This window comes from Spinacia oleracea, chromosome 6 (assembly GCF_020520425.1).
Source record: "Spinacia oleracea cultivar Varoflay chromosome 6, BTI_SOV_V1, whole genome shotgun sequence".
NCBI classification, from domain to species: domain Eukaryota; kingdom Viridiplantae; phylum Streptophyta; class Magnoliopsida; order Caryophyllales; family Amaranthaceae; genus Spinacia; species Spinacia oleracea.
In genome coordinates, this window is record NC_079492.1 from 90,367,753 (window position 1) to 90,380,517 (window position 12,765).

A 12,765-nucleotide genomic window follows, 5' to 3' on the forward strand; every position below is an offset into this window, starting at 1 on the left:
TCATAGTTTCACTTCACTAAGCATTTGGTTTCAATTTACTTTATGTAACACTAAATATTATCTATTAAGCTCCTCTTATGCACAAAAATCTTTCTTCTTTTGTTGGTATCTTTTTCTCATCTTTAGTGGGGTATTGTTAAAATTAAAGCTGGAAAAAGGATCTGCCCGGTGCCACCAGGGGCGAGTGCAAATGAAAATTATGGATTATGTGTTGCACTCTCACCCGATCGGGCAATTTTGTGAAGCTTTTGGGATGTGCACTCGCATCCGACAGGGCGAAGGCCAAAGGCTTGTGTTTGTCCGGTTTTTGAGTTCCTCGTTGGATTCTTCTCTTAAAACACCTTGTTAATGTGATTTAAGGATGGTTATAATTTGATAATTATGATTGAATATAGTCCATTGTTTCTATTGATTTGGAGGTTATAATCCCTTCATTATCATGGGTTTAATTGAATGGTTAAGATCATTGGATTCTTTTGAGTCCTTTGATTTCTTTGGTTGTTTTATCTCCTCCAACAATCCTACAAATACTCCTCACTTTTCTGATTTTTGTGTACACAATATTGATACTTACCTCTCCTTCTCATTTCTTCAAGCTTTTCCCTTATTCTTTTTCGGCATAAGTTTATGTTGCTCCATCTCATCACCCAAAAGTGTCTTTATATGTTGAGAGTTGTGTAAACCTTAGGGAACGAACCGTTGAATACAATTGTGCACCCCGGTTGCACCGAATCTCGTTGTCATGACAGTGGTTTGGTCGGCACAACAAGTTCCGTAAAATATTCTCTTATTTTCCTGTTCTACATTTATCCTTGAAAACACTAAAAATACAACATCTATATAATATACTAAAAGAGAGGAAATCAATGTGGTGATGACAAATGTCACTCATTGATTCGCCTCTCTTTTAAAATAAATAAAATATAGTTTTTTCTCTAACTATCTCTAAATAAAAATCTATTATGGACTAAATAATATTATATTGTGTAAATGTAAGGAAACTATACATATACGATTAACTAAATATACTATTGATTTCATTTATCGGTTTTTCTAACGTTCATACTGTAGTAGTTATTTGATTACGTGGAATATTTTATTCTTATGCATTGAAGCATGTACTAAATTAATAAAGTACTACGTATTTTATATTCCCTTGCCCTTATAGTTGGCATATAATTATTCTATTACTCTCTTTTTCTTTATTAGAGAGCAAAAAGAGGCTCTAGAGGTGATAGTCATAAGAACCCATAATTCAATACTCTTATATATGGACGTTAAATGCTCAAAGTTTGAATGGCTTATTAATTCTAAGTCTAATTAAAGTTGTGTTCTCACCACTATTAACGAACAAAACCTTAAACCTTATGTTAATTAAATGGGTGTAATCAAAAGATTTTTCTTATCCTCAAAGATGAAACTCCGCTTTAAGTGAAAAGAAAATGGTAAAATAAATTATAATTGATCTACTACTACATAGTAGTACATTGTAGTAGTGTGAAAGATACACGTTAATAATTTTAATAAGAAATTAAAATTTTGGTTCTAAACATTGAACAACCGGGATATTTTCTATAGTAGTTTAAGATTTGCATCTCTTATAAATTAAAATAAAATAAGTTAATTAAAATTATTAATCTAACTTAAAGTTGTCCTATTTAAGGAAAAATATGCACTAGGGAAATATTCTAACCAACTGAGTTATGGATCACTCTCTCTTAGGAAATATTCTAAAAGTGACTAAACAAAAAAATAAATCAATACAGAAAGAGAACTAACATTCATGAATTGAGGGAGTACTAACATTTTAATAACTAGGTTTGATTTATATCACAAATTTTACATTTGATATTGTACTACAATAAATAATTATTTGTAGGTTCAAGAAAAAAAAAACCTACGTAATCTATATATCATTTAACTATACGTATTATGTATCCCGTACTAAACAAGCAAGTCGATAAACATCTGACACGTGATGATCTCTAAATTTAAAATGTCCTAAAATTTTTTTAGGTTAATAATAAGTAAAAAGAAACTTATATTACTATGTATTGTTTATAAATAATTAATTAATTAAAATTTTACGAAGAATATAAATATTCTCCGTAAAATTTATACTACTAACTTAAATAAATAATTCGTTAAAATTTTACGGAGAATATAAATATTCTAAAACCATGAAAGTAATGCTTATATATATATATTTTTTTTTTGCTAAGCAAGAGAGAATATATTAATTAAGAAAAACATTACAACTTAGGCTAAACCAAGTGATACAAACCAACTAGGTTGGACTCTATCAACAAGGAATTAGCAACTCACAGCTATACAAGGCACACAAACAAAACGAACAAGGCACAAGGCCCATTACAAGGTTATAAACCAATCATAATCTCTCTTGCTCACAGTTTTTGGCAAAACTACTTGAATTCTGCCCTTAACCAATTGCTTCAAGCTGCTCACAGTGTGACTAATAGTGGGGATTTGATTATCCCAGAAGCTTGCATTCCTGCTCTTCCAAATCAGGTACACAGCAGTACCAATAGCAGCAAAAATAACTTGTTTTCTGAACTTAGAAACTCTGTTATGACCAATCTTTCTTACCAACTGATGCAAGGTACCAGCCATAGGAACACCCAACCACTGCTACATTGCCTGCATAATCTGATAGCTGAACTGACACTGAAAGAAAAGATGGTTGTGATCTTCATCCTGCAACCCATAAATCAAGCATAGAGCAGATTGACTAATCCCAATTCTAGCTAATTTAGCTGTAGTCTATAGCCTACATTGAGCAGCTAACCAACAGATGAATCTGTGCTTAGGGGTGAGCAATCTATTCCAAGCTAATCTATCCCAATGCACCCTAGGTTTCAAATCCAACATTTTCTCATAAACTTGCTTCACTGAATAATGAGCCATGCCCTCCAGGTCAGACAGAGTAAAAAACTACTTAAGCTTCTTCATAGTAACACAAATTTGTCTCCAATACCAACTAGCAGAAGAGCTAGGTTGGTAATCCCACCATTGCCCATCTTTGAGGTAAACTGAAGTAATCCACTTGATCCAGATATTATCCTGCTTCTTAACAAGAGCCCAAACATATTTACCAATGAAAGCCATATTCCACAGAACAACATCCCTAAAACCCAAACCACCATGCTGCTTGTCACAACAAACCTTATCCCAAGCTATATTACTTGGTTTCTGGCTGAATGCTTGTCCACTCCACAAGAAGGCTCTACATATCCTCACAATGTCCTGCAGCACAAATTTGGGAAGGACATATATCTGAGCCCAATACATATGCAGGCTAAGCAAAACAGAATTGATTAGTTGCATTCTGGCAGTGTAAGATAGATTCCTTGAGCTCTAGATCTTAATCCTAGTGATCATCTTATCCACTAGATGTCCACATTGAGCCACAGTAATCTTTTTAGAGCAAATGGGAACACCCAGATACTTGAAAGGCAAAGAACTTCTGGAGAAACTAGAAACATCAACTACTCGTTGAACTTCACTCTCTGGCATACCATGACAGTACACAGAAGACTTCTGCTGATTAGCCTTTAAACCAGCTGAGTTTGAAAAAAGTTTGAAAGCTTGTAACAAGAGGAGAATAGATTGATAATCACCCTTACTGCACAAGATCAAGTCATCAGCAAAACAAAGATGAGTGAGCTTGATATCTTTACATCTTGGATGAAACTGGAAATGAGAAGATTCACACATTCTGCTCAATATCCTAGACAGATATTCCATACATATGACAAACAACAATGGAGATATGGGATCCCCCTGCCTCAACCCTCTTTTGGATTAAAAAAATCCATGCATACTTCCATTCAACATCAAAGAGAACATGGGAGTAGTAACACACTGCATTACCATTTTCACAAAAGAGCATGGGAACTCCAGATAAGTGAGCATTTCATACAAAAACTGCCAATCAACTGTGTCATAAGCCTTCTGAAGATCAATCTTCATGAGACAGCTAGGTTTGACTGCCTTCCTGCCATAATGCTTGACTAAGTCTTGAACAACCATAATGTTGTGGACAATAAACCTACCATGAACAAAACCACCTTGGTTTTCCAAGATCAGATCAGGTAATACTTGTCTTAATCTCCCACAAAGGACCTTTGTTATGCACTTATAAATGGTGTTACAACATGAAATTGGTCTGAATTCACTCACATCTTTTGGACATTTAGTCTTGGGGATGAGAGTGATGACAGTATGATTCACCTCCTTCAAGAGCTTCCCATTCTGTAACATATCCAGAATAGCTGCTATAACCTCATCTCCAGCAACGTGCCAAGCATCTTTGTAGAAATAAGACCCAAAACCATCTGGACCTGGAGCTTTGACTCCTGGAATAGAGAATAAAGCAGATTTAACCTCATCAGCAGTGTAAGGGGCATTGAGAATACTTTTGTGATGTTCCTGACACACAGGACCCTACTGAACTATTTGTTTAATAACAGGAGTTATGTGGTCATGAGTGGTGCCTAATAACATTCTGTAATAAGCTAAAAAGGCTTCAGAAACCTCATCAGTTGTGTCTTTCCAATTTCCAGTCATATCACAGATACTGTAAACTTGATTTTGAACTCTTCTAGCTTTGATGCTTTGATGAAATAGAGCAGTATTTTCATCTCCTTCTTTAAGCCAATTAACTTTAGCTTTTTGACTTAAGAATGCCAAGTATGCCTTATGTTTTTCTTTATATTCTTGTATATCTTTTAGCTCAGCATCAGCTACACTTGCATCAGTAGGATTTCTATGTAATGCACTTTGAGCATTCACCATTTCCTGATAGGCCTTTAGATCTGCACCTTGAACATCAGTAAAGCCAACTTTATTCAATTCTCTCAAGGCTTGCTTAACTTTCTTAAGTTTACAAACCAATCTGAACATTTTACTTCCATCTATGTGACTACTCCAAGCCTTCTTCACAGTTTCAGAAAACACAGGAGAACTCTTCCACATTGTAAAGTACTTGAATGGTTTCCTCCCTCCATCACTCCTAGGATACACTGTCAAAAGACCAGGCGAGTGATCAAAATGACCTTCAGGCATGAAGCAAACTTCAGCAGCTGGAAAGATTCCTTGCCATGCTTGATTGGCCATGAATCTGTCTATTTTTGAGAACACCCTATTAGTGCCTTGCTGCTTGTTATTCCATGTGAAGAAATTCCCCACACTTTTGATATCCTCCATTCCACAGTTGTGAAAGCAATTACTTATATCAACAATATCACTCTGTCTGACAGGGGCCCCAATTCTTTCATCAACTGCCATCACACTATTAAAATCACCACACAGAATCCATGGATCCTAAGTGTTAAGTAATCCTAAATCCCTCCACAACTCCTGTCTCAAATTAGGATTATTAAAAGCATAAACAAAAGTGCAATAAAATCTATGCATGCCACTGATTGGAGTAACATGGCAATGCACAAACTAACTAGAAGCAGCCACTATATTCACATTAAAACATCCAGACTTCCATGCAATCACAATTCTTCCTCCATCATGAAAGCTAGAGTTGCTAGAAAAACACCAATTTGCAAAAACTCTTTGATAAAGTCTCCCAAGGTTTGAGAGCTTTACCTTATGTTCTAGGAGCCCAACTAAACACTCAGCATACTTCTGAATGAAATGCTTGACCTCATCCTGTTTCTGAGTGGAGTTCAGACCCCTAACATTCCAAGCTAACACTCTATCCATAAGATTCAGAAGAGTCCCCTCTTCCAGTTGGATCACCCCCTTGTACAACCCCTTGCACTTGCTCTCCCATCAGAATATCATTTTCAATCACATCCAATACCTGAAAAGCATTAGAAGTTCTAACTGGTTGTTCTGACTCAACTCTCACCCTTATGGGCCTTAATGATCTTTGGAAACCTTCCTGATCCACAATAAGACTAGTCACTTGAGCTGTTTGAGTAGGTATTGCAGGTTGCTTCCTAACCCAAACTCTTTTCCTACCTTGCCTACAATCACCTTGCAAATGCCCCATCATCTTGCACTTAGTACACTGTGTTGGCTTCCATTCATAGAAAACAGGAACTCTTACCATTGTTCCATTCTCATCTCTAAATGAAACATGTTCAGGCAACTCTTGAGTCAGTGGGACATCAATCATTACCCTAGCAAACTGCAGCTTATCTCTACATGTTGTAGCTTGAATATTTTATACTCTGTACCATAGTATATAGTAACAAATATGTAAATAATTAATGTTGGTGATTTAAAAGTTGATATAGCATTATGCAAAATTCTTTTGATATTTCTTAAAAAACTATATTTTTGATACTTTCGTACTTCTTCGCACGTCTAATTCCTACTATCATATTTCTAAATAATATCGTATTTCTAAACGTTATACGGAGTAAATAATATGATTGCAACACAACTTATATTATTTATATGTTAATATATGCAAAGTATTGCAAAATGACTCATATATTTTGTGTAAAATTAATATTTTGATAGGTAAACCGTGCATCACAACTAGATGATGGAGCAGGTTTAAATTTTAGATTGAGATGCAGATGAAGATAAACATATATAGATGATTGACTAATAGATCGATAGTCATTTAGTGTTGTTGGATCAGTATAAGGTAACATATACATGTACCACCTTGGTGAGAGACTAATTTAAATTTATTGGATTTGAGAACGTACACTTGCCTCATCCTAATTACGCATAGTCAATTTTATATATTTTATCAATATAATTGATAAAATCAATTTTAATAATAAATTTAATGTTAATGTATTCAAAAGCTAATTGCATGGTAAGGCGGATTATTATTGATTGGCAATATAGATATCATATTGCTATTGGGGCGGGTTTTGTGGGAGAACTCCCGCATCCTCTCCATGTAGCCCGGGATGGGGAAAATTTTGGTGTATGATGGGATAAACATGTATATGCCGCGGGTGACATTTTAGGTTGGACACGCCGCCTCGCTTATACTTAGGGATGGGAATGTATCATTTCAGAGAAGGATCGAGTGAAGCTTCATCCGCATCCATCCGCGAACGGTTTGTCCGTCACCCGACCCATCCATCATCCATCTCATCCTCCATCCACATCCGACTCATTCGTCATCCACAGATGAATCGGGTGCTTAACGGATAAAATTTAACGCATTGTCAACTTTTTTTTATAATAGTAATATAAACTAATATTTGCAAATATAATGGACATTAAACTAAAATTTTGATACATCTAAATTATAAAATAGTCTAACATGCGAATAATACATATTATCTAACTTCAAGTGAATAGTAGGATATATATATAAACCAATACCCATTAAAAGTCTTAAATTACTTTGTATAAATTACTAATCTATCAATGTTTTTTTTATAAACATAATTTATTAATAGTTAAATAACCGTAGTAAAAAAAATTTAAACGGATGGATGGATTGGTCGTATGATGGATCAAGTCATGGGTTGGATGAACCGCCACCTAAATCCGACCAGATCCATCACCGAACCCACACGCCACCCGTTTACCATCCATGTTTATCGGGTTATCTCCCATATATTCGATTTGGGTGGTTCAGATATCGGTCGGGTTCGAATGACATTTCCACCGGCCCCTACTTATACTTCACTATATATAGATTATGAATGTCAAAATTTTATTACTACTAACTTACATTTTTTTATATTTACTCAATTACTCCAATAACACACCAAAATTGTCAAATAGTATAGAATAATAGAGTTTTAAAATACAAAATTCTCTTACAAACAAATATCGGTGGCGGAGTGAGGATGATTTTTAGGCAGGGAAGAGGGTGGAATGACCATCCTCCGCCCCAGCCCTGCCCCGCTTTGAAGTCAACTTTAGCTATAAAGTAGATGGCGTGGATAAGCGTTAAGTGATGAGGTAAATGGTGTGACGAATATTAGGCGGGTATAGTATTGAAATAAAGGATGGATGAAAATAATTTTTTGTTTGGCACGGATGGTGGACGGGGCTGAAAATAGTTTATATGCATTTTTTGTTTTAACTTTTTTCAAGAAATCTTATATTGAATGGGGCAATAACAGATCTATCGATAAGATCAATTTAGATGATTATTGCCTATAACTATAGTTTAGATTTAATGCAAAATTAATATTTAGATTATAAGTCGTGCATCGCACGGGTTTTATACTAGTTACCTTCTACAACCAACCCTAGGAGGGAGGCTACATCGCTGGTAACAAGCGATGTATCTGCCCCATACCCACCAAAAAAAAAGTGAAAAGAAAATAAATTGCAATGATGACCCACACCTTAAATAAATGGTAAAAATGTTGCGAACTTGCTATATACTGTCAAAGGTTAGATAAATACTGTCATTATTGTGTATATACTGTCATTGTTGTATTAAAATTTGTCATAATCATCCAAAAAGAAGAAAACGAAATGAAACAAAAATAGTAAAGGGACCACTTATATGACTGGATAAACGTGTTACATATACTCTCTGTCATAATCATCCGAAAAGAAGAAAACGAAATGAAACAAAAATAGTAAAGGGACCACTTAAATGACTGGATAAACGTGTTACATATACTATGTCATTGTTTGTATAAATATTGTCATTGTTGTATTGAATACTGTCATTGTTTTATTGAATACTGTCATTTATTTCCGATACTTAGTACTTTGTTTGACTTTTCAACTAATTAAGTGAAAAGACGATTTTGCCCCTGGGTATGGGCAAAAAAGCCGCTGGTAACCAGCGATGTAGCCTCCCTCCCAACCCTAGGTCTATTCACTATTCAGAAAATATAAATTAAACAGAGGGAGGGAGAGAGTGGTGGCAGAAAGCAGAACCACAACAGCAACAGGTACAAAGTACGGAGTAATGGATCTGGGACATACTAAAACCACGCCACAACCAAAACAGCTAATTTTGGTCATAACTCAGAAGTTACAATGTCAGATACCTTGATTCGGCAACAAACCAGAAGCTATTTCTCCGGTGTGACTAGCGCGAATCAAGTATTGACACAAATTCTTGACAACCATTTTAATAGCAAGATTAACCCGACTTTTTCCTTTTTCTACCAGAGGATTTCTTTGAAGTGTCTTCTTGATCCTTTGCAGAGGATGCTGATAATTTAGCTCCAACAGCAGAACTCCAGAGAGCCCTTTCCACATCTGATGCTGTGAATTGCTCATCTTCTGAACTTAGTTCCTGATATGACCATTTACACCCTGATTAGCCTATTGGTAACAGAAACATAACATGTCCGATGAGGAAAGACACTAAAGAAGCCTAGGTACATTCAGTATGATTTACAGGTTGAACGATAGGGGGGACAACACAACAAATTTAAACAAACCGTTTGCATTGCCAAGGCTAAAAAGACTAAAAGAGAAGCCACAGAGGCATTTAATTTTCGATGCACCAGAAAATAACTTATTGATTACCTTCATATGAGTTTAATAGACTTAATATTGCGATATAATGATGAATCATAGAATAGACAAATGACTTGAAGAGCAGCAAGTATGTCCCAATACTCACAAGCCAGAAGTAAGCTTAGTTTTCTTCCATCAACTTGACATAATTGAGTCAAGTCAGGAACATAGGGTGGTTAATCTTTAGCTAAAAATTCGCTACATTAAGACCAAGACTCAGACTAAGTACTCAGCTTACCCTCAATGTGTCAGCCTTGAACTAAGCAATCGAGTAGAACTTGGGTTTCCCTTTGATGAATAAAATCAGAACTAGAACTTAAAGGAAACTGATTAAAGTAAAAGTGAAGTTGGGAATTGGGACAAATGAAAGCTTTGAACTTAAAGAAACCGGACTTTTAATATATTCAATCACAGGGATAAAAACTTAGGAAATGAACTCATACATGAATTCTCATAAAACTACATTTTCCTTAAAATCAATAAGATTCATAACTTTCCTTAAAAACCAGCTTTGTTTCTTCTCTTTTCTTCCCTATGACTGTTGTCATGTTGTTTGTTCCTTAGTCTCTCTGGCTTAGGACTTTGTTTGTAATCTGGTTTTTCAAGCAATGAAATCTACTCTGACTTATCAAAAAAAAAATAAGATTCATAACTTTCGACATAATGCTGGTTATCAGGTGAAATTAGAGGAAACAGGTTGATATGACTGATCTCTTCAATTTTATCATATTGGATTAAAAATAAGTTTTAAGGATCGCATTTGTTTTCACATTGATAACCTGCCCCTTCAGAAGGGGTTAAGATTACAGATCATCATCCTGGATATTCAAATGATCCTACTAATATATTGTTCAAGATCATTTGTCAATTCTTACAAACTATTTTCAGAGAATCTAAAGGAGCTTGATCCTAGACTAATTATGTACGTAATAAACTATCTTAGATTAAGAGTGTAAGATCATATCAAGATAATATACTATACAAGAATACAACGATAGTAAAATCCTAGGATACAAAGATACTGAAGATCAAATCAAGATAAAGTCTTGATATTATCTTCCAGATCAATTACAATAATACCTTACATATGCTTTCCCCTTCACCATCAAACTACTTTTAATTGTCATCATCATGAAAATATTTATGAATGCAATAATGACACAAGATACGAAGTAGTATGATACTCAAGCAAAACACAATAACATTATAACACCATTGGACATCAGAATAACATTGATCTCAGCATCAAGACATGTATTGTAATCCTTGTATATTTCTACCCAAGATTAAGATTTCTAAATCAGTATGTTAAAGTATAAAAATAACACTGATGTCGGCACCATCTACAAAGACACTATCAGTCGGAATGAAGTCTTAACTTTTATAATCTGATTAATCTTACATAATACATGATAATCATACCAAGCAGCTAATTAAGCAAGAAGCGAGAATACTAATACAGATCACCAACCTTTGCCTTCTCCTGTAATTTGTTCGCAAGCAGAAGATACTGTTTCAATGAGTACTCTTTTGTTTGACCCAACACGGCCTCCATAGCCTAAAAACGTGTAACAACTGATTAACCATAAAACGTGTAGCAAATGATTTGCCAATAAAAAAAACACAATCTCAATGCTAAAGGCAGTCATGTAATACAACATTGTTGTATTGTGCAACACTAGTTCGGTAGTTCCCAGGACTTAAAATTCAATTTGAATCAACTTACTTAATAAACATCAAATTTCATTCAAAAATTAATCAGTTTCCCGATTGGCTTCCAGGAAGATATGATAGAACATCAATTTTACACAATATACACATAAGTAGAAAACAAAGGTTCAAATATACACAATCTTACTTACTTCGTCGGACATAAAAGGGGCGACGTCCGGGGCAAAGGCGGCGAGGACAGCAGAAGCAGTGGCTGGACCCACACCTTTAAGAACAGTCAGTTCCGAAACGGCTTTCGGTAAGTCTTCCGGGAGAGAAAGAAACGCTTTCTGAGACGCTGACTTCACAAGCTCTTCGTCAAGGGACGCCACAAAACCCAGCAACCGCGGTCTAAAAACCAATCAAATTTAGACTAAATTATTTGAACTCACACTTCCCATTAAAATCAAATTCCACTATTTTTATAGTTTGTGCGTAAGAAGCGATAATTAAGCGATAATAAAACCCCTTAAGTTTGAATTGACAACTCCAATTAAAAATTAAAAATTAAAAATTAAAAATTAAAAACAAAAATCTACTAGCTTATAGTTTGAGCATAGGAAGCCACAAGAGGGGATGATAGATATCGAGTATTACCTGAATTTTCCACGGGTGAGCTTCCACTGCATAAGAGAATGGAGGTCGGATCGGGTGAGGTAAGGAGCAGGGAGGCGGGATTGGAGGAGAGAAGGAAGTTGAGTACGGTAGAAGTCATCAAGAGTAACCAGGTTAGGTTTGTTAAGAGAGAGAATGCGAGATGGGTAGGAACTTAGAGCTTCTTTCCAGATCTTCACATCGTTGCACTTCAACTCCATTTCTGTTTTTTTTTTTTCAACTTTTTGTTGCTTTTCGAGAGGTTTCTGGTGTTCTTTTAAAATGGATTTCTATATTTTTGCGGGAAAGTTTTCTTCTGCTTGCCGGTTGGAATTTTATATGCGAAGTACTGTTTTCTTTTGTTCTATCTTCTACTCCGCCCCTTTTTATTTTTTTACCAGTTTGAGACTTATTAAAATATTTTGCTTGATTAATGGAAATGAAAAATTTTGGATTCACATTCGTATGCAGGATATATCTATACTAGTATTTTATATATGCGATGCGTGCTTGGATTTTAAAATGCGTGTTGTTTGGGAATACAAGCGGCTCACGACACGTCGACACATGAGCCATGAGTAAAATACGAATATTAGGGATGACCCACGGGGGACAACCCACAAGGGTCGGCTGACCCGTAGTGGTTAAGATTGTCCAATTACACTCCGCCGAATGGATGGACTCCCAAACCTAACAGAACTCGGTTGGGCAAAGAGTTCTTGTTGACCAGGGAACCAGATTAGGGTTTCCTGTATTCATACCGAAATAATTTGGCACCATCTGTGGGGATTCGAACAAAAAGCCAGCAAGAAACCATGTCTAATGGAGATTACGATGGACGAGTCCGTACCAACACTACGGGATCTGGAGAGAACGGCTGCCACTAGGATCAACTCATGGCTGACGTGAAACCCATAGGCCTCGATATGACCAACTGGGTATCCGAGGATCGACCCAGGGTGGAAACCTCTGTTGTGGCCAGACTGATTGCCGAAAACCATCTCGGATCCT

The 12,765-nt window shown here is 35.6% G+C and overlaps 2 protein-coding genes across 2 annotated transcripts; both read right to left on the bottom strand.

Moving 5' to 3' along the window:
- Positions 1-3,375: 3,375 nt before the first annotated feature.
- On the bottom strand, positions 3,376-5,307 carry LOC130463355 (uncharacterized). The gene is made up of 3 exons (XM_056832460.1): positions 4,555-5,307; positions 3,892-4,449; positions 3,376-3,711 (listed from the first exon to the last, which is right to left on the bottom strand). Exons 1-3 carry the CDS (start codon positions 5,305-5,307, stop codon positions 3,376-3,378), a joined length of 1,647 nt encoding a protein of 548 aa, XP_056688438.1.
- Positions 5,308-8,331: 3,024 nt separating this feature from the next.
- Positions 8,332-12,104, bottom strand: LOC110779508 (uncharacterized). The gene is made up of 4 exons (XM_021984013.2): positions 11,758-12,104; positions 11,313-11,511; positions 10,922-11,008; positions 8,332-9,223 (listed from the first exon to the last, which is right to left on the bottom strand). The coding sequence occupies exons 1-4, from the start codon at positions 11,973-11,975 to the stop codon at positions 9,068-9,070; spliced, it is 660 nt and encodes a 219-aa protein (XP_021839705.1). The 5' UTR covers positions 11,976-12,104; the 3' UTR covers positions 8,332-9,067.
- Between the last annotated feature and the right edge of the window lie 661 nt (positions 12,105-12,765).

Coding starts and splice junctions, on each gene's coding strand:
- LOC130463355 (XM_056832460.1), bottom strand. CDS start 5,307: ATGGCAGTTGATGAAAGAATTGGGGCCCCTGTCAGACAGAGTGATATT. Junction 4,450..4,554: donor GGAAAGACACAACTGATGAG/GTTTCTGAAGCC, acceptor CCTGTGTGTCAG/GAACATCACAAAAGTATTCT. Junction 3,712..3,891: donor CATGCTCTTTTGTGAAAATG/GTAATGCAGTGT, acceptor TCTCATTTCCAG/TTTCATCCAAGATGTAAAGA.
- LOC110779508 (XM_021984013.2), bottom strand. CDS start 11,975: ATGGAGTTGAAGTGCAACGATGTGAAGATCTGGAAAGAAGCTCTAAGT. Junction 11,512..11,757: donor CTCACCCGTGGAAAATTCAG/GTAATACTCGAT, acceptor ATTGGTTTTTAG/ACCGCGGTTGCTGGGTTTTG. Junction 11,009..11,312: donor CCCCTTTTATGTCCGACGAA/GTAAGTAAGATT, acceptor ACACGTTTTTAG/GCTATGGAGGCCGTGTTGGG.